This window comes from Dendropsophus ebraccatus, chromosome 8 (assembly GCF_027789765.1).
Source record: "Dendropsophus ebraccatus isolate aDenEbr1 chromosome 8, aDenEbr1.pat, whole genome shotgun sequence".
Classification (NCBI taxonomy): domain Eukaryota; kingdom Metazoa; phylum Chordata; class Amphibia; order Anura; family Hylidae; genus Dendropsophus; species Dendropsophus ebraccatus.
This window is the reverse complement of record NC_091461.1, coordinates 71,838,430-71,861,316: the sequence shown is the minus strand read 5'-3', so window position 1 is coordinate 71,861,316 and position 22,887 is coordinate 71,838,430. Positions and strand designations below refer to the sequence as shown.

The window sequence follows — 22,887 nt, the reverse complement described above, 5'->3', positions numbered from 1 at the left end:
GTCCTAGCATGGTGTACCTAAATAAGTGGCCGGTGAGTGTATATATATATATATCTATATCTATATCTATATATATATATAGATATGCAATGATAAATGCCATAATCAGCAGATCTACAGATTTATTAAAAAGAACTTTGTGGCCTTTAAAAATGCACTTATGTGAAGCTGCTGGACCATAGATTAGGGCATTTTCTACTTTTTTATTTACAAGGACCTCCTGTTTTCTATGTATATGTTTCAATCGTGTTGGAACTGATATGACAATGAGGGAAAAGATAGTTAAGGGGGGGGGGGGGGTAAACACTGCTCATTTCTCATTAATGAGGAACCACCTGACATTTTTTAATGGGTTTAAATAAAGTTTGACGCTTTTAACTTAGGTGCTGAATTTACCCTACGTTGCAATAAAACCTATTAATTTATTGTCATCATCTAGCTATTGTGCGTTATTCCTAAAATACACTGTTGCATTTAACACATTTTCCTTACATGAATTTAATCCAACATAAGGGCAGACTTATCTGTTCTCTCCCCAGTGTCTTTGATTAACAGTGAGATGTTGTGATGTACACTAAAGCTTCTTGGTGACATTCCAGTTCTACCAATGGTGGGATTTCTCTGGCCTCCTGGACACATACTAGTGAGGTTCACATCAATCTGCTTTATGGCATCAGAAGTGATGGCCATATGCTGTTGAAGTTGGTTATTACTCCCTCACTCTGCCGCAGCAACTTTGCCTTTGTAGAAAATGTCAATCATCTTCTTGGGCCGTGCTTGTAGGAGACATAACAAGGAAAAAGTGGTGTTTTGTATAATGAAATATCAACTAAATTTACTTACTAACACATAATTGTCTCTTAAATGGATTAGTACTTTATACTATAATTTCAACATAAAACAAACATTCTTCACACAATACCTGCATTAAAAAAAAAAAAAACCATAACATTAAAATGTTAATACTGAAGTTTTTTTAAAAGTATGAAGAAAGAGATGAAGTTAGTTTTCCCTGGTGCTATCTTGTCATCCAGCTGTGAAGGAATAGGTATTGTACAACAAGATTCATTTACATGCAAATTACAAATAATTACATATTATTCCATGCTGAAGAATGCTGGGTTCTTTTGGATAAGATCAAGAAAATAGTAGTTTTTTTCTTTCATCTATTTTTAATATATCCTTTATTTCTTTATTAAGTTTTATAATTACAAAATGAAAGTGATTATTTTTCTTTTTTAATTTCAAGTGCAAGTTGTAGGTTCAGTAAAGACTATGTTTGTAATGATTTTTTTTTTTTTAATTAAAGTGATATTCTCATTTCTATAAGTTATCTTTTATCCACAGGATATTTGATCAATAGCAAAATAAAAAAGAGAGGGAAGTTGTTGGGGAGGTCTAATACCCGCCAATCCTAAAATTCATTGGGGGGCAAAGTTTCCTTGCTTTTCAGAGATTGGAGTACAGTTTTTGGATATATTTATACAGTTTCAGGCTATGTTCATACACTGTCAAAATGATGGATGTTTTTTATTAAACGGCTGTCATTTAATGGCAAATAGCGACCATTATTTTAAAACAACCTCTTTTTAAAAAAATAAATAAAATTATAATAATCTGTACTTATTTTCAGCTGCAAAGGCTTTTCAAATAGTCATTGAAGAACATCATTATCCTTCAAAAAATCCTCTGATTTTCCAGGGCAAAAATACCTCCTGTATTAGTTATGGCCCTGACAGTCACACTTCTGGGATTTCCACTTCTCAGGGATACAGTAATCCTTTGATACCTATTTGCCAATACTATGCAGATGAAGAGAAGTAGAGATCTATGTGTGCAGCTCTATCTTAATAACTTCCATAAACATCAGTAAAGAGGAATATATTTACAACTGTCCTTCAGATTGTATAGGCACCTGTAGTAAGCAGATGGTTTGGGTTTCCAAGGTGGAGTTAGGGCCCCTACAAAATTTTTCTTTATCCACCAGCCCTATTTTTCTAATCTGACTGGTCTCACTTTATGTTGTAATAACTTTGTGACATTTAAACTGATCCAAGTGATTCTGAGATTGTGTTTTCGAGGTTTGAATTTCTGTTTAACAAAGTCATGCAACACAACTGAGACAATTAACATTTATAATATGTCTACTTTGTCAGCATTATTTGGTAAAGGTCTTTTTACTTTTTTAGAAGCTATAGGGCTTGGACGTTTAGCAGCAAATATTTCAAATTTCACATACAGTAACAGCAGTGACAATTGGAGCAACGATTACATGCAGCAACAAGAGTGGCGATCATGTACACTAACAGTGGCAACAATCAGATACACTAATGGGGTGATGATTATGTACATTAAAAGGAGAGGAGATCACATACAGCAATAGGGGGCAGGGTTGAATATCAGCTACTATGAAAGGGGCCACTATAGCTACAGTAGTGGAAGATGATTGAGAATGCTACAGGACAGCTACAGTGTTCAGGGTAGAGCAATAGATACAGCATCAAGGGACAGAAGACAATATAAGTTAAAGTAACAAGCGACAGGGATGACTTTTAGGTAAAGCATCAGGGAATAGAGGTGACTATTACATACAGCTAAAGTGACAGCGGCAATGATTGGGGCAGGAAGGAATTAATGTATGTATTGTTCTTACTGTAACTGTACTGGCTCCACCTGACATCCTCACTGCGTTTAGATTGGCTGTACAGACTGACTAATCACAGCAAACTGATGAGAGGTCCTTGGATAAATGCTGGAATCACTTGATGACTTTACTCAGAATTTAACTATTGCAGTGTGTTTTTGTGCTGCAATATTTTAACCACTTCACATGCAACTACATGAGGTTGTGTACACAGCAGTAAACCCTGATGTACATGCGCAGGGGTTAATTCAGCAATGCTGCTAGGAACTAATATAACATGCACTTAACCATGCCTTCATAAAGAAATACAGGCAAAGGGATATACAGAATGGACACATAAAAGTCTCTGTGTTACATGGCCCTATGTGTGGAACAAATGTTAATCTGTCCTTTTAAAAGAGGGCATTTTGTTCCAGACATTTATAAATCCAAGCTATTGGTCACAGATGTGTTTGAAAATAAATTAAGGCTTTAAACACTGTAAAGATTTCAGGGACTGTGAAATAGTCGTAAGCTGGGGGAAACATGAATTTTCAAAGTTTTCTCAAAGTTTCACTTTAAATCACTTCGGCTGGATTGGTGTGTTCTCTCTGTGGATGGCAACATAAAGGTTTTCTATACTGACTTATGCTTCTAACATTGTGTTGCGTCCTTTATTGTATGATATGGCTCAACCCACTTGGTGAAGCTTTCTTAAGCTACAAATGCTTACATCTTCTTTCAATCACTTAATTTTAAGTACACATTTCTGATGTAGAAAATACCAGAGAAGCATATGCTAACAGCTGACTGGTTCTACTTTGACATGTCATTTAAGGTACACTGGAAAACAACATTACTTTTGCAGCTCATCCAATATGTTCAGTAATACCAATTTACAATAAGACCATACCAGAATTTTCTAAATAACCTTCTTGTTCATCTCTGAGGAATGTTGTAAAAAGGTTCAATATTCCACTAGTGGATTTATTTTTTCAAGTACCTGGAAAAAAAACACTGTCCTTTTAGCAGCACAGATGAGTGGTTCGATTGATGGGTTTCATAAGTATTATTTCAGTAAACACAAAATGCCTGTTTCCAGACCCTAGTACACTTACAATAAAATATAAGGTTGGAGAAACAGCTGGAGAATAACCAGCAAGACACTTTTCACAATTCTATATATTTTCTCCAGCAAATTTCAATTCTTTGTAAGTGGTAAAAAAAAAAAAAAAATGTTGGTTACAATCTTTGTGTGTTCTGTCCAAAGTATGACTGTGGACAATGCCCCTATTGAGTTCTATTTTTGGTATACTATAACATGGTTATTCACCAAGCTATAGCGATATTAATCATATGTTACAGTAGTATCCAGACACTTTAGAACATAAATATCTACATTTTATTGCATTTGGTCATATCGGGCCTTGATGTTTCTTTTTAGGTAGACTGAAGTCTGGAAAGGTTTGTAGTCGGTTTCTGATAAAGCTCTATTTAAACAGTTGCCATGTACAACAAAAATAAAAATTATATATAGTAGAGGTTCATGCCCGTGGAAAAAATGTACTCTGAAGTACTGAAACCTTAATGATTTATATTGTATGGTAGGCCAAATTTAATTCTTTATTAGCATTTTAGATAAACGGATAGATTTAAAAGAAATAAATACATTATTCTGCAAGACATCTTCCATGGGCTCATAGACAGAAATAATAGTATGCATACAAACCTAAAATGGCTCATATAAACCGCTGAATGTTATTCAGTAGTTAAAACTATCTATTGTCAGGCTATGTTCACATACTATTAAAATGTCGTCCATTTTTATTGGACGGTCGTCATTTTGATGGTGTATTAAATTGTCAAAAATGTAGCTGTCATTTAGGATTTCTTAACTCATATTGTTCCTTTTTGTTTGTTGAGACAACCAATGAGTTTTTGGGTTTAAAGATCTAATACTTACAATTTATCTTGGTTTGCAAGAGATGCAGTACTTCCTGCTTTTCATTGGACATGAAGGAAACTCTCGTAGGCAATTACTGTTGGAGTTTGGCGTTTCCTGCATGTCAAAATAAAATCGGGAATTACTGTTCATTGAGCACTGTCTTGGGTGGCATCAGTGGGGATCAGGCAGGTAATTGTAACATTGTTTAAAATTAACAAATATTCTAAATATTTATTAAAATTCATGTTTCAAACTGCTACACATAGTAGCCTTCATATATTCATCTATTCTTCCTGGCTTTGGCTTCAATAATCTGTCAGATCTGTCAGTGTAAACACGCTGTAGTTGTTTGTTAAACAAGGGCAAAATGTATACACACTGTATACACTGTGGCCTTGTTCATTGTTGCCGCACAAAATAATTGACAGATCTTATTTTCTACAGCCGCAGTTCAGGGAACAGTGGCAGTAGAAAATAGGCTGTGGTCACAGTGTACATACAGCTCCTGGCCGTACTTTCTACTGTGGTCAATGATAAATTAGAGTGCGGGCACACATTTCCAATTAAAAAAAAAAAAAAAGACGCTCGGGTGAACATATAAGATATGGTCATGTCAAACAATGGCTGCTGTCTTTACCCTGTTAGAACATGGCCTAAGAATATGTGCACCCAGCAATGGAACGGCCGGTCTCATACGTAGTGTGAACATAGCCTTAACGTATACATAAATGTGGTCAATCCTTTTCTTTTTAAAATGAAAGTCAGAGGAAGAAATGATCCAGACAGATTTCACTCTATTGCATCCATTTTTTTCATTCCTTTTTTTATTTTTATTTTTTTCATAAAATGTATACCTTAAACAGACAGGAAAAACATGTGTGAACCCAGTATCAGCGGTTTGGAACATGAATTGTAGCTGACAGATTCAGTTTAAAGAAGCTCACTTGCTAATTTCAATTGATTTTTTATACAGTCTGTTCTTTCTCTCAATTCTTTCACTCGCTTATGCAAGTTGTTTAAACTTAAATGTTGTCTACAATGAACCAGCTTCACTGTTGACTTCTGAAGGTTTTGATGTTAATGTGCAGTTATTGTCACTAGGTAGCATTGCTTTATATTAAAACTCTGTATTATACTGGCATAAAGCACAAAGCTATGTACATGCTTGTAAACCTGACATTTAAGTAATTTTTTCCTGGATTTTCAGTTGTGGTATACATGTTTCTGTGGCCAAAATTGTAGAATGAAGTACTGTGGGACAATTGGTACAGAATGGAAGCTGCAAGGTTCTGCCTGATGTGTCTATGTGATGAAAATTCCCTGTGCCTGATAAACCTTAATGACTTATAACGGGGTGCCGGGTGCCAGCATGATGTCTGTTGCTTTGATCAGAATATAGAATAAAATGTGTGATGGCAGCTATAAATGGAGCCTCTGGCTCACTTGTAAACAAAGCCTGACAATAACTTATAATAAATTGGATGTGCTAGTTGGAAGCCACTTGCATGAATCTGGGCAGGTTATTGCAGGCACCAATGTTAAAGGTCACTTGTGAACTTCGAAAAAAAAAAAAAAGAAAATCAATTCATATTTCCTTCTGTTCCCTTGCATGTAGCAGAAAACAGGTACTATTTATAGTGACCTATATTCAAGAAAAAGAGAGAGGAGTACGAATGTTGAAATTTGCTGACAGGCATTTACCCAGCATTTCTGTCTTTGCACTAAAATCATAAATTGACCCTATGTTTATGCACAGGAAAATAATGGTGGTTTGATTTCTCTGCTCTTGCCCCATTCTATTATCCAAGTCCCTTTCATTCCTAAAGGGAGGACCTGTACAAGATACAATATATATATAATGGTGACAAGGGCTTGACTTGAAGCTTGGCATGGTGTACAGTCCTATGTAATTCATTCTATATATGTTCTGGATAAACAAGAGCTTATAGTCACCAAGGACTTTGTCACTGAAATCCAGTCCATTGAACTCCGAACTGGATAAAAATACATTTCCATAAATTACCATAACATTACTAAAAGTAATGTCACACTGCTCAGGAGTTTTGGAATGTAACATCCCTTACAATTCCTATGGATGGTTTCATAATACATGGGTTGGCTTCTTACATGAAAGATTATACAATTATAATAAGCAAGAAGTTACCTTTTATTGGTACAGATGACCTTATCTTTGAAAATACTCTATATTAACTATTTACAGAATTGCTCAATGACTATACAGCTTGACAGGATTCTCTTATCTTATGTAAGCTGTCGCTTCTCCATTGATTCTCTAAGGTTCACACTAATCACTGACAAATTGATTGTAGCCATCAATGATGCCTGTTTGTTTATTTGAGAAAGGCGCATGCATGTTAGTAAGCAAAGGAGATTCCTACAATAATGAGAGAAAACCCTATGCTAATGCAAGCTATTATGGTAGATTCCCACACCATGCCAATTAATAGGAAAAAAAAAAACAATCACTTTGCATGGTAACGGCTCAGAATAGTGCCGGTCATTATAAGAGCATAAGTATTTGTCTCTCCTTTTTTTTGCGAACAGTTATTAGAAATGCCATGAAAGATAAGAAGCTATATGAGAAAAAAATATATTGTTTAAAGAGTAGTGGATACTTGGAATAAACCTTCAGCAGATATGGTTACTAAATCTACAACCAAGAGAGCAAAAATCCCGGCAACTCACCACTGGATCATCATGTAGTATAGCTTTATTTCCATAAATCAAGTGTGAACATATTAACAGCAGAACGCGTTTCGGCGATGTGCCTTTATCAATGGCAGTTGATAAAGGCACATCGCCGAAACGCGTTCTGCTGTTAATATGTTCACACTTAATTTATGGAAATAAAGCTATACTACATGATGATCCAGTGGTGAGTTGCCGGGATTTTTGCTCTCTTGGATTTTGTTGGGATTGTGCTCCCTTCCTCGTGCACCACCCGCCTGTCACGGAGTGCCGCTCTGATTTTTTGCATACTAAATCTACAACAACTGAATTTTACCATGCCTGTGATAAACATATATCTATCTTAAGATGATAATAATAATAATAATAATAATAATAATAATAATAATAGACCAAAAAAAGTGGTCTTTTTCTGCCCACACTCTTTGAAGGAGTTGCCAGGCGTCACACAACTTTTAATATCTTGCTGCTGTTATATAGAAAGCAATAAGCATCTTATGCTTACCTCTCCACGCGCCCCTGGTGTCCTGTTGCAGTTTTGCCGATGTCCAATACCAACTTCCCAGTTCCCACTTCAGAGAGGTACTCAACTCAGGGGCAACAGCCTGCTTAGCCAATCAGTGGCTACAGCGCTGTCCCATCTTGGTTTGTGATTGACTGAGCAGGCTGTCACTGCTGAGATGAGTTCTTCTCAGAAGTGGAGGTGGAGCAGTCAGTAGGGGACAGCAGAGAGGTCACGGGACACCAAGGCAATTCAGAGAAGCAGGACAGAGAGGTAAGTATATATATATATATATATATATATATATATATATATAAAGATGTGTACCACCAAGCAACCCTTTTAAGTTTTTATGAATGCCATCAACTTCCAAGAGCTATATCTTTTTTTTTGCAGGACAATTTGTAATTTTTAATGGTACCATGTCAAGGTTCATTTATCTTATAAGTTAACTTTTATTAACCTTTATTGCAAAGGAAATGGAATAAATGAGATTTTTTAAATTTCATTCTTGTACTTTCAATATAGGCAACGTTTAAAAAAACATAATTTTTTGCCGCGATTTAACTGACTGCAATGGCAGTGCATTGGAGTCAATGGGAAGACGGACGTCCAATGCACACAATGCATTGAAAAACTGACGTTTTTGCCGTGCACGTCAAAATAATTAACATGAATATTAACATTTTTGGACGTCTTTCGCAAACAGCGGGCGTTTTTTTATTAGTTGTTCACACACAGTTCTTTTGTCACCGTTCTTTCTCCGTTTTTACTATTAAATTCAATGGACTTTTAAATTAAGACACACCCAAAGTCCAATTAGTAATCCCAAACTAAAATAATGTGAAAACATCAGTCATTGCACTAAGGGGAGGCCAGGCTGCTTAAAACGGATGTAATTTTAAATGGACCTGAACGGACGTTGTGTGAACATAGCCATAGAAACATATATTCTTTCTCATTTTATCGTCACCACTTTTCAAGACCAAAACAAATTTTTTTTTTATTTATTCTTGACCTAACAAACCTATATGGGCCTACTTTTTTGTACTTTCAGTATTCCCAGTATGGTAAAAGATTTTATTATAGTGTTATTTTCTATGTCACTATAATTACACTGATACTAACTTAAATTTTTTTCACCACACTTGTTTTACCACTTTGGCAGACAGACAGACATTCATTTTTATCATAAAGACTTAGAGCACTACTTGGGCATAATGTCCGTCCCCCCCCCCCCCCCCCACACACACACACACACATACACATTCACTTCTATTTAAATTGTTTGCACTGAATAAACTGTTTTGTTTTTTTAGTCCCCCTCCGTCCTTCTCTATTGAAGCATACATTAATTTTAGCAGAGATATTACAATGACATAAAAGATATACTGTGTGTTGTTTGCAGGTTTCCAACCTTTATCTGTATGACAGTGTACTGATGTTGGCTAATGCCTTCCATAGAAAACTAGAAGACAGAAAGTGGCACAGTATGGCAAGCTTGAACTGCATGAGAAAGTCGACCAAACCTTGGAATGGCGGAAGGTCTATGCTGGACACCATAAAAAAGGTAAGAACTGGCCAGTCTGATCTCCCATATGAGCACTGGCGTACATTTTTCCATAGCCACATCTTTTTTTATTATTATTTTTTATTTAGAGTGTGTGAACCAGCCTAATAGTTTGCATATGTGTTGATATTTATTGAAACTTTATATTTCTTTCTTTATGCCAGTTGTAACTGTACAATCATGTTGGCTCATGGCTAATGTATTTTTTTCCATTTTTTTTTTTTATTATTAATTTAATTTTTTTTTTGCATATAATATATCTGGTTAAAAGGACACTGACAGCACATATATGCATATATCCATGCTACCAGTTTTTAGTTACCTATGAAGTGGGCATCCCACATGTGCCTTTTTTATGGCTCTGTGATCCCGTCTTTGGAAAAAATTATCTTTATTTTGTGCTGACAGTGTGATAGAAGTGGGTCTGTGCCTATGTGTCTGTGCCTGGCCCACTCACCAGCCACTGGCACACTCCTCCTCCTCTGAGAATCTGAGAATGATTGACAGCTGGCTCATATTAATCTACATTGAAGCCTATAGCTAAAGATTAGTCAGCTATCAATCATTCTCAGAGGAAACTGGCTGGAGAGTGACGTAAGCACAAATAGTGTCACATAACGTAAAAATGTTGGCGACCTTTTCTATTTAAAAAAAAAAGTCCATTATTGCGTCAATCTAATTTACTTTAATGCAATGTATTGAAGTCAACGGAATAACGGGCATCCAATGCACGCAGTGTATAAAATGACGGATGTTGTTTCTGCGGACGTCAAACTAATGATCATGTCAATTATTTTCGGATGTCTAATGCAAAGAGCAGACATTATTTATTAATAGTTCACACACATAGTTCTTCTTTTTTCACCATACTTTCACAGTTTTTACTATTAAATTCAAGGACTTTTCAATTAATGACACACCCAAAGGCCAATTAGTTAATCTAAACTAGAATATTGTACCAACAGCTGTCATTGCACTGACGGGCGGCCAAACAGTGAAATGACAGACATCATTTTAACCTCAAAATGATGGACGTCATTTTAAACGGACAGGAAAAAAACGTTGTGTGAATATAACCTTGCACTGTCAGCATGAAAGATAGACAGTTTTTTTTCCTCAATGGTGCAGGTTTACAGAGCCAAGATAAAGTATTTTTTCAACGGAAATGAAGAGTTGAAAACACAGAAACTATGCAAATCTTTAGATCCCCCCTTCTGATTGGCTAAAAATACTGCCCAAAATACTGTCATGAATACTGACCAAAATACTTAGTGTGAACATATCTTAAAAATGAATAAAAAAGTAACACATTTTAAAGCTATGTTCCCTCTTCGGTAATCTAGTAAGAAAAGGTTTAATTTCTATTAACTTTTGACGTCCTCTGATGTATCAAAAATTGCTGATTGCACTGGATCTCACTTTTTAAACCCACTTTAAGGAGGGCATGGAAGCATGCTTTTCTCCCTGGCTGTCAATCAAATCCGACAAGTTACCTTCATTACAGAGGTACTCCAGCTAAATCTTTTTTTCCTTCAAATCAACTTGTTTCAGATATTTATATTGATTTCTAAATTACTTTTTTTAAAAAAAATCTCCAGTCTTCCAGTACTTATCAGCAGCTATATGTCCTGCAGGATGTGGTGCATTCTTTCCAGTGTGATATAGTGCTCTTTGAAGACATCTCTGTCCAAGACAGGAACTGTCCAGAGCAGTAGCAAATCCCCATAGAAAACCTCTCTTTCTGTGGACAGTTCCTGTCTCGGACAGAGATGTAAGCAAAGAACATTGTGTCAACTGGAAAGAATACACCACTTTTCAAGGGCAGACGGTAGCTAAGTATGGGAAAATCAAGATTTTTAAATAGAAGTAAATTACAAATCTATATATTTTTCTGAAACCAATTGAAATATTTTTTCTGGAGTACTGCCTTAAAGTCTTTGAAACAAAAAGTCAGATGTCCCTCCAGGATGTCTAAAAAACACTACTATACACTCCTCCTGGTTAACTTTTGAGATGTCTAATAACATGTCAAAAGTTACTGGAAATAACAGTAACTCTAAGTAAAATGAGGCTTGCACATTATTGGCCAACTTCCTTTACATCAGAAAACTGGGATACAAGCAGTTAGAAATGTCCTCCTATGTTTCTATGGTTGTATTGGGAATTGTAATCTGTTGAGGGTTTGTTGCAGCACTGTTTTGAATCAGTCCAGGCACGCGAGGCAGAGCAGAACAAACTTAAAAGGCAGTCGGCTCACAAACCAATTGCTGAGCTAACAAAGCAATTTGCTTCATTTGTACTGTAAATTCGCTCATCTCTAGGAATGACAGCTGCAAATGACATCCATGATCATTGCTTACAGACGTCTTTTGGCGTTAAAATGTCAGCCATCCATAAAGATGCCCTTTATTTTCCCGTTGTGAGAGCATAGCCATAATGCTGTGGTGGTTTCAACAATGCTATCTAAGGACTAAAAATGAGCGAATCTTGAGGCCGCCGTCTTTTTTTTCGAACTCCAATGTGAGACATTTTATTACCAGTGGCTGAAGAGGAGGGATGCAGCCCTCGGACTGCCTGAAAAACATACAAAAGTACAGCCTATTGTTTTCCAGGATGCTCTAAGGCTGCATTTAGCTTCTGCAGCCACCTGAGATCAAATTTGACACCGTTGTGATGTGGAATTTCTTTAAGACACAAAAAGAAGCAATGTCAATCAGTCATACAAAAAAAATTCTTTATTTTGTGCAAAATTACAAAACAAGTAATAATCAGCAGATCAGGGGGTTGTTGCAGCTGTCTCAGTATCAAGCAACACCCTCCTTTACCAGCTCACACACCCTGAGCCAGACTCCCTCCAAACCAAGGGGTTCTAGGTGCCTTTATATAAAAAATTCTTTATATACAACACTCTTGAAGCAATATACACATGGGTTTACATTTAAACATAAAACTGTAACAAATGTATCTATTTCTTGCACAGCATACAATCATATTACATATTACCAAAATAAATAGCACAGAAATACACAAAATAAACAGGAAAACAAAATTATAGTGCTATAGCTGCATACTTCCAGCTCAGCCTCACCTGGCAGTAATCAAGGGAACTCAATATAAACCCAGTAACCTCTCCCCCCTGGTTTACTCCTGATAAGTTGTAATGCTGTCTGTATGTAGGTGGATGTGTGTGTTGGGGAATGCTGCACTAGCCTGTCTGTAGAAATAATAGTGGATAGAAAGAAGTTTTGCTGGCCAACAGAGAGAGAAAAGTGAGAGACAGACAAACTAGTACATTATTAACCCCCAACAGGCACTCTCAGTTCAGACCAAGCCGAGCATGCTTGAGGTTCGCTTATTTCTACTAATAACTTAACAGGACACTACAGTATCAGAAATTTGTATTTAAACTAAACTATTACCCCAAGATATATAACTTTATAATATAATGTTATAATGTCCTCGCTTCGGTGGCTTTCCATGCTTCATCACTGGCAGGAAATGGAGAATAGAAGGATTACAAAATTTGTATTAATACCCCCTGCATCTCTGACCAACCTCTCTAGCCTACATCTCAGCAGAAAAGAAATAAAATAATCAGGTGTTGGAGTAGGCAGTGTGGAGGACTGTGATGAGCAGCTGAAGGAAAGCAATGCATTCTGGAACTTATAGTACTGAGCAACTGCTCAACCAGGAAGTACAACCACAAAATAAAGAACTAAAACCTCCCAAAACAAAATGATTATTGGTAGCTTTAGAAATGAAACAGACAAAATGATTAATTTTTACCTCCTGTTGCAGTACCCCTTTAAACAACTAAGATTGGAGTCATGTCTGTTTTCATCAGTTGCAACAAAAAAACAGCTGTGTTGAGCTCCTATTATGGTCACAAGGGTTTACCAGGCAGCAGCCTTAAAGGGGAACTCCAGGTAGAGGTTAAAAAAAATTAAACTTCTGCAGAAGCATAAAGCATTACTTACCTATCTATTCCATTTTTGAAACTTCCAAAAATCCATTTGTTTTAGGGGGTTTTGTTCTGTTTTGTGTTTCTGCACTTCCTTGTTTATCAGTTGTACACAGTACTACAGGTTCCAGAATGCAATGCTTTCCCTAAGCTGTTCATCACAGTCCTCCACCTTGCCTACTCCCCACCCAAAGCTGTTGCAGAACATCTAGGCTGTGTTCACACATTGCACTCTCATTGTGTTACTGAATTATTTGCAGTAATTTATGATTTCATTGTGGTCCCACCCACACAGCATGCTATATTCTCTACCTGTAACACCACACAGCACGCTGTATTCTCTACCTGTAACACCACACAGCACGCCGTATTCTCTACCTGTAACACCATACAGCACGCTGTTTTCTCTGCCTGTAACACCACACAGCACACTGTATTCTCTACCTGTAACGCCACACAGCACACTGTATTCTCTACCTGTAACACCATACAGCACGCTGTATTCTCTATCTGTAACACCACACAGCACATTGTATTCTCTACCTGTAACAGCACACAGCACGCTGTATTCTCTACCTGTAACACCACACAGCACGCTGTATTCTCTACCTGTAACACCACACAGCACACTGTATTCTCTACCTGTAACAGCACACAGCACACTGTATTCTCTACCTGTAACAGCACACAGCACACTGTATTCTCTACCTGTAACACCACACAGCACGCTCTATTTTTTACCTGTATCACCACACAGCATGCTGTATTATCTACCTGTAACGCTGATATTGGAACTTTTTGATTTTTTTTTTCTTTTCATTTCCACACACATATTATGATCAAGCATCTGTTATCTTTGAAGTTGAGTCCCACAATAAGGCTCTGATCCTCTCTGCCATTTAGCATTATTAATTGTGTTACTGCATCATTTTTGTGAATACGCTGCAGTACTGCAATGACACTCCAACATGTGTGAACACAGCCCTAATTTCACTGCACACTTCTGCACAATTAGATAAATCAGTGCAACACCTGCTTCTAGCTGTTTAGAGATGGTGAATCACTCAGGGCATTGAGGGATCCAGCCAAGCCTCCTGGGACATCATACCCTGCCCCCTGTATGCATCATCAGCCTGATCTCAGCAAACACACACAATGTGAGACAGAGGCATGGAATATTTGTCTCCTAAGGGGGGAGAGCAGAAGGAGCAGGAGACCATTTGGATTGGCACAAAGGCCATTTTTTTTAAATTCCTGGATTTCTATCAGCTACCAGTGTGGCAGAACCGTACAGATACGGTAATACATTGTATAGACACATATATTTAACTTTTAATGTACTTTTAATAGAAATTTTTTTTTCTTACCCGGAGTTCCCCTTTAATATCATAATGGCTGATATATCCTTCAAAATGTTGGACGTAACACCTATTTGTGGCAAATATATCCATTATTAAAGGGTTAATGTTACCTTGTGTTCTTTTTAGGTGAAATAATGCCCTTGTTTTTTTGTTGTTGTTGTTTTTTTTTAAATAATGGCCATTATTTCACCTTGATTATGATCAAGATCGTTAATAAAGGCAGCCATTATTTAAAAAAAAGAAAGCCCCCCCCCCCCCCCTTATTTAACTTAAAAGATACATTACCGGGACATAGCCTTAATCTGCCTCTATTGGAGTTGACTATGTTAAGCAAATGTGGTTCATTTATAACAATTAGCCTCTTACTACTGGAGAACTGGATTGTGAGGTGTGCTGCTTCAATAACAAACAGTATTTTTCTGTAAATTTTGTGTTGTGGCTCTACCATATGCGTCTTGCTAATTAAATTATGATTTTACAGTGAGTACAGAAGCAGTGTCACAGACCATGAACTTCATTTTGCAGATAATTACATTTCGGTACTCTAAAAATGATTTCTCTACTTTTTTTTTTTAATCCTATTTCTTCAGGGTCGCATAACAGGATTAACTGGGATTATGGAATTCAGGGAGGATGGCTCAAATCCTCATGTACAGTTTGAAATTCTTGGAACCAGCTACAGTGAGACATTTGGAAAAGATGTGCGGAGGGTAAACAACTTGTTATATGATGGCTACTTAAAATAATCTCTGTTTAGGAAGCATTTTTTTTTTTTTAAGTTTTACCACTATTCATGGCTACTGTTATATGTGCTGAAAAGGAACAGGAAAGTTATGTCATAGCAGAGAATTAAATAAAAAAAAATATTATTATTATTATTATTATTAATAATATTATTATTATTATGAAAATGTTATGGACCTGTAAAATTACAAGAGGAAAACTAAAATATAAAAATACTACAGATTAGGATCTGTCCACTTCCGTGTTTGGTTTTGCATAAATTGATGGAAGTATCTGAAAGTATTTTGTCTGGAAGCCAAAAATGCTGAGGCACCTGTTTGTTATTAGTCTTTAGGACCATCTAAATATTTCTACTCTGCTACATTATTGCTTTTAAAAGCGAATTCCACGCAATTCATTAACAAAATCACTAAAGATGGCGGCTGCACATGTTTAGGTACAGTACTGTCACCTTGCAGGAGCATGCGATTATCTATAATCCCTTGCAGCTGTCAAATGACCTGCAAGGACCACTTTGATGTCAGCACTTCACCCAGTATATAGTTTAAGCCACTTCCTGGAGGCAGGCAGTTGGCTATGTCTGCAAAGGAGAGAAGGATCACAGCAGACATTTAGTGCAAGGCAGGAAGAGAATTAGAGAGAGATAGGGACAAAGAGGAGAGAATAGAAGGGTACATTGTTGGTGGTTGTCTATGGGTGCTGTGAAGCTAATGATCACTCAAACTAGTCTGTGGGTGCTGTGAAGTCAGTGTCCACTCAGACCAGTCTTTGGGTACTGTAAAGCCAGTGTCCATCCAAATCTGTCTGTGGGTGCTATAAAGCCAGTGTGCATTCAAACCTGTCTGTGGGCACTGTGAAGCCAGTGTCCACTCAAACCACTCAAGTTGATTTTACCCTGCTGGTCCACCAAGGTCCACTGCCATCCAGGTCAAAATTGGAATGATTGATTGATTAAAAAATTTGATATTTTCCAATTTTGTACACTGTCACAACAAAAGATAACGGACAAAACATTACTCTCTAATAGTCCCACTAGTGTAACTACAATGGTTTGGTTGTTTTATTGAGATTTGTTAGCTTGCATTTCACTAATATTCATAAATCTGACTGAATATTTGCAAACCTCTCAAAACATTTTTTTTGACTGATTTGTTTATCTCCAATCTCTACACATAAAAATCAGCTACTTCTCTTGATAATTGTCAAGTTAAAAGGTTACATGGGGACGTGTCCAGCGGCACATGGGAGCAGTTGCATCGAGCTGTGCTCCGGCCCTATTCAGCTTTCCAGCGGCACAAATTGGCCAAAATCACCCGGAATCTCTACACACAGCACCCTAAGGTGTCGACAAGCATCAGTGCTGGAGTTAACAACCTTTTTTTCCGCCATGGAACAAATTCAAGATGACGCTGGGCAGCAAGGTGCAGTGAGTGGTTAGGCAGCAGCTAATCAGAGCAGCCTGCAATATGTGAGTATGCTCTTTAAGCCCCTGTCGCCAGCAGCCCCGCTGCCTTTAGCCCCGCAGCCCCGCCGCCTTTAGCCCCGCATTGTATGAGAGCATACAATACCTGCTCTGGCAACGCGGCTGCATGTCAGGCTCCCGGCTCCGGTCCGGCTCAGCCAATCAGTGCACAGCACATGCGGGCAACAGGGGGTTAAAGCACATACTCACAGCGGGATGACATTATCGCTGCAAGTATGTGCTCTATAGAAATGAATGGGACTGGATCCATAGCGGATCTCGCTGCGAATGCGCAGTGTGAAATCCGCTGCGGATCCGGTAAGTCTCAGTATCAAGAGATGTCATTATGAGATTGCATTATTTTCACATAAAATAAAACATCCTAGAAGCTATAACAAACAAGCCACAGCTTTCAGAAGGTTTCCAAGACATCTAAGCTTTTGCAGATCTTTTTGCTGCCACTTTAGCAAGACGCAGAACATTTGCCTCAAGTACACAAGTGCTTCAGGAAAATAACGTCCAATATAAATGGGGCATCCCGGTTAAGCTAATTATCACTAAAAATGATTTCAAGACTGTAGCCTCCACCCCGGAAGAGAGTGGGAATTCCAACACTCTGAAGACTCAGCAAACAGGGCAAAGAGAAATTCACCACTGACTGTGAACCCCAAATGGATTACAGTCAAGTATAGCAAACTACTTGAAGATTGCGATTTTTCTGTGGGTGGGACAATTGCAACCAGAGCGTCACTCACATTTATTATCGTGTTATCTCTCCTAGTTGACCATAACAGGGTGTGATGTTGTTTTGTTCTTTAAGTCCTCTAGGCACAAATAACCTGGGCTGACAACATAGTATACCCTTCAAGTGTTACAAAATGTTATGTCTGTCCTATACTCTCAGCCTAACCTCTACAGGTTTGCACATGAAATTTCTAGTGTTATTTTATGGATTTTTTTGTTTCTGTTTTCTGTCCGTATCTGCAGAATTATAAGTACAATCAATGAATGTATTATTTCTATGTTATATCATGTTCACTTTGCAAAATCTTTGGCACTTGCACTAGCTTGTGGTAAACCGGTAAAAAAAAGAAAAACAGGCAGTCGGCACTTACTTTGCTTTGCACCAGTAAAAAGTCCAGAGATAGTCAGCTGTGTGAGCAATCAGCAGTGGGTGGTGCACATGTGGCGGCTAAGCAAAGCAAAACAATCTGAACAGGTACTAAAGAGAAAATGAAGCCGTGGCAACTCACCAGTCTGCAGAAAAAACTTTTCTTCTTTATTGTAGGTACATAACAGTACAAGAAGACATCACAGAGGGGGGGGGGAGGACGGTCACACAGGCATGTGTAAGGTAGCGACGATCGTTTCGTGTGAGCTAGTCACACTTCATCTGGCTAACACAGCCAGCTCTGCACTGACCCTCCATACTAGTTGGCGTGTTGGTCAGGTGGCTGGCTGGTCACATGGTACAAAAACACACAGGTGAATTAAAACCTTGTTAAAGACAAAAACAATTCATGCAAAATTTAGAGAAAAGCGTGAAATTCATTGCGGTCATTGAGACCAAGAGGACCTATGGCAGAGAAATAAGAAATTAAAGCAGACTCTCGTTGTAATAATAATAATGTATGCCGGTCGCCCCCATCTTTCAAAGGATTAACTATTTGCAATCCACATTTGGATTGCTATTATGTATCTTTCTTATGTGGCTTATCAGCCTAGGGGCTCCACGGCCGGTGCGTATAGAGTTGCAATGTTCTCGAAACCGTACGTATAGGGGGCGTATTGTTTTACCAATATAGTAAAACCCACATGGGCAAAAAATTATATACACTAAGTAAGAAGATTTACAAGTAATTAATTGGCGTACTGACCATATTTTACCTCCTAGTTTAACGGTATCCAGCATGGCATTTTGTGGGCAGAAGGAACAATGCAAACAACGTTTATTGCCAGGGGAACAAGTTAACCATGAATTATTGTATTTATTAGTACTATAATTTCTCGTAGATTTTAATTGATCACCTACTGTTCTATTTCTTCTGAACGTAATGACAGGTTTATTAATAGCAGCATCTTTTAAGAGGGGGTCGTCTTCTATGATATACCAATATTTATGAATAGCTTTTTTTAAAATTTGATTACATGGGGTGTTATTAAATGAAAAATAAAATCTTTTATTGTTGTTATTTTGTTTTTTCTCTTTATTTTTGCTATTTTTGAGGAGGTTGACTCTAGGAATAAGACTAGCTTTTTCTTTGGCAGCAGAAAGTATAGAATCCGGGTACCCTCGTTCTCTCAATCTTTGCAATAATTCATCTGCTTGTAAGTTGTAAGTAGTAAGATCACTATTATTTCTTTTTAAGCGTAAAAGTTGACTAAAAGGAATACTTTCTTTTACCTTATAAGGATGTGAACTGCTAAAATGTAGCAAGGAATTACTAGCAGTGGGTTTACGAAACCCTTTTGTCACAATAGTGTAATTTGAGATGTCTAGAGATACGTCCAGGAAATCAAGATGGCTGCCGCCAAAAACACCAGTGAATAACATATTCTTAGTATTGATAGTGTTCAGGTGGTCGATCAGGCCATGGAACTCCGTCTCATTGCCATCCCAAATAATCAGAACGTCATCCATATACCTAAAAAAGTATTTAATAAATTTAATATATGGATTAGATAAAGAAAAAATAAATTGACGTTCAAAAATGGCCAAAAAAAATATTGGCAAAAGTGCACGAGACCGGAGTCCCCATGGCCGTCCCGACCAGCTGCTTGTACCAGGTACCTTCGAACTTAAAATTATTATTGGATAGAATAAATCGTAGAGAATCACAAATAAAGGAATTGAACTCTTTAAACTTATTAGTCATAGATAGAAATTCATTAACTGCTTCTATACCAGCTGTATGGGGGATTCTCGTATATAAACTCTCTATATCGAGAGACACCAGATGGTACGAAAGTAACCACTGCACTGAATATCGGACAGGGCATTAAGCAGGTCCTTAGTATCTTGCAAATATGTGGGAATAGTGGGTAACAATGTTCTCAGCAACCAGTCTATGTATTTAGAGATGGATTCAGTGACTGAGCCGATCCCGGCTCCCCGATCCCCCCATTGTTCCTTCTGCCCACAAAATGCCATGCTGGATACCGTTAAACTAGGAGGTAAAATATGGTCAGTACGCCAATTAATTACTTGTAAATTTTCTTACTTAGTGTATATAATTTTTGCCCATGTGGGTTTTACTATATTGGTAAAACAATACGCCCTCTATACGTACGGTTTTGAGAACATTGCAACTCTATACGCACCAGCCGTGGAGCCCCTAGGCTGATAAGCCACATAAGAGAGATACATAATAGCAATCCAAATGTGTTAAAATTTGCTGGATTGCAAATAGTTAATCCTTTGAAAGATGGGGGCGACCGGCATACATTATTATTATTACAATGCGAGTCTGCTTTAATTTCTTATTTCTCTGCCACAGGTCCTCTTGGTCTCAATGACCGCAATTAATTTCACGCTTTTCTCTAAATTTTGCATGAATTGTTTTTGTTTTTAACAAGGTTTTAATTCACCTGTGTGTTTTTGTACCATGTGACCAGCCAGCCACCTGACCAACACGCCTACTAGTATGGAGGGTCAGTGCAGAGCTGGCTGTGTTAGCCAGATGAAGTGTGACTAGCTCACACGAAACGATCGTCGCTACCTTACACATGCCTGTGTGACTGTCCTCCCATCATCCCCCCCCTTCCCCACCTCTGTGATGTCTTCTTGTACTGTTATGTACCTACAATAAAGAAGAAAAGTTTTTCTGCAGACTGGTGAGTTGTCACGGCTTCATTTTCTCTTTAGTGCTTGTGGTAAACCGGTGTCTGCTCATATAATCTCTAGATATCACCATGACCTTTAAAATACTCTGTCTTAATGTTAAGGGGCTAAATAACCCTTACAAAAGATCTCTATCATGGAAAGATGCACTCTATGCTAAAGCAAACATTTACTGTATGCAAGAAACACATCTTTCTGAATCTGACATACAGTACAAAGGCCATGACACAAGAACTACCCAATGATTTGTGTAGCACCGGCGCATCATAAGGGGTGTTGAGATGCCCCTGCGATTTCTATTGCCTTTACATTGAACCAATCGTACATAGATGATAAAGGCTAGAACATTATAATAACGTGTATTAGCATGAATAATTTGCTTTACACCTTAGCAATTGTATACGCCCCCCAAATAGGAAGCAGCATGTTTTTACTAAAAAGGACCTTCACAAGGTCACAAAACTTATCACATCCACTCTACTCTGCCTCAAGCTTCCAACAGGTAAAAGGCCTGGAAAACTTATAGCCAAACAACTACTACAGAAAAAGGGACTCTAAAATCTGAATCCCCTTTATCTATGACTCACACAATACTAATTTGTCCACCCCGCAACCAATGCAGGAAGCTATAACCGCATACCTGACCAAACTAAACCTGCCCCATCTTAGCCAGGACTGACCATGCTCTATATCATCTGCTATTACTCCAGAGGAAGTACAAGCTGCCATTAAAACATTAAAACTAAAAAAGTCCAGGCGGCCTCACAAACGAGTATTTCCACAAGTATAGATCTGTAATATCCCTGCATCTGGCCAAATTGTACAATGCAACATTAACCAAAAGTACAACCCCCCCCCCCCCCCCCCTAAATGTTAAAAGCTCTAGTAATCACTCTGTCGAAATTTGGCATTTTTGCGTTTTTGCTTTTTCCTCCTTGTGCTTAAGAGGCCATAGCACTTGCATTTTTTCACCTAGAAACCCACATGAGCCCTTTTTTTTTGCACCACTAATTGTACTTTGCAATGACAGGCTGAATTTTATCATAAAGTACACTGCAAAACCAGAAAAAAAATAAATGTGTGGTGAAATTCAAAACATGAAATTTCACCACACACCACAATTTACGCCGTTTGCCCTGGGGTAAAACTGTCTTGTTATATATGTTTCTCAAGTCAGTACGATTACAACTATTTGTAACTTGTATAACTTTTAAAAATTATTATTATTTTTTTTAAATATATGTTTATTAAAATTGCTCTATTACCATGCTTTTATCCTTTGGTCTATGGGGCTGTGTGAGGTGTCATTTTTTGCGCCATGATCTGTACTTTTTATCAGTACCTTAATTGCGTATATGCGACTTTTTGATCGTTTATTACAACTTTTTTGGATTTCATGCTACCAAAAATTATGTTGTTTACTGTGCGAGATCAGGAATGAAATAAATTAATAGTCTGGGCGATTACGCATGCTGTTATAAAAAACATGTTTATTTATTTATTTTTATTTATTAAATGGGAAAAGGGGGTGATTATAACTTTTTTTAGGGGAGGGGATTATTTATTAATAATAAAACACTTTCTTTTTTTTTTTACACTTATTGAGATCTATGTAGTATAGTTATACTGCATAGATTAATGAGATAAGCACTCTATTGCTTTCGGCTGCTGCAGCTGATAACAATAAGACGGGATCAGCGCCATTACGGCGCAGATCCCGGCCAGTATTAAAAAGCTGCTTTTTAAATGCATCTGTCAACTTTGACAGCTGCATTTAGAAAGCTAATTAGCGGGCACAGAGATCGGACTGTGCCCGCTTATAGCCGCATCCCCGGGCTGCATAAAGCACCGAGGATCACAGAGGTTCAGAGCGGGGTTGCTGCGCGGCACCCCTCTGAACTCCCTTAATGACCTCAGGGCGTAAATATACGCCCGTGGTCATTAAGGGGTTACTGCCATTCTGGTACTGTACGCCAAGCCTTAAGCTCAGTTATAGACGTTAGGAACAATATCAAAACCATTTGTTATCATGAACCGGATCCGTGGAACATGCTTGTTAAAACTTGTGATTACACTTGGTATTTGGGATTTACTGTAGTAAACCCTCTATTATTACTAGGGACACTGTAATGGTGTACAATATGTTATGATGCTTTCCCTTTGTTCTGA

General features: G+C 37.7%; 1 protein-coding gene across 1 annotated transcript in view; it reads left to right on the top strand.

Moving 5' to 3' along the window:
- The window catches only part of GRID1 (glutamate ionotropic receptor delta type subunit 1), a 907,710-nt gene that overhangs the window by 699,842 nt on the left and 184,981 nt on the right, over positions 1 to 22,887 (top strand). Inside the window, exons 7-8 of the mRNA XM_069979187.1 lie at positions 9,188 to 9,349; positions 15,262 to 15,381. Of these exons, the coding sequence (XP_069835288.1) occupies positions 9,188 to 9,349; positions 15,262 to 15,381 (282 nt within the window). The remainder of the gene's footprint in view (positions 1 to 9,187; positions 9,350 to 15,261; positions 15,382 to 22,887) is intronic.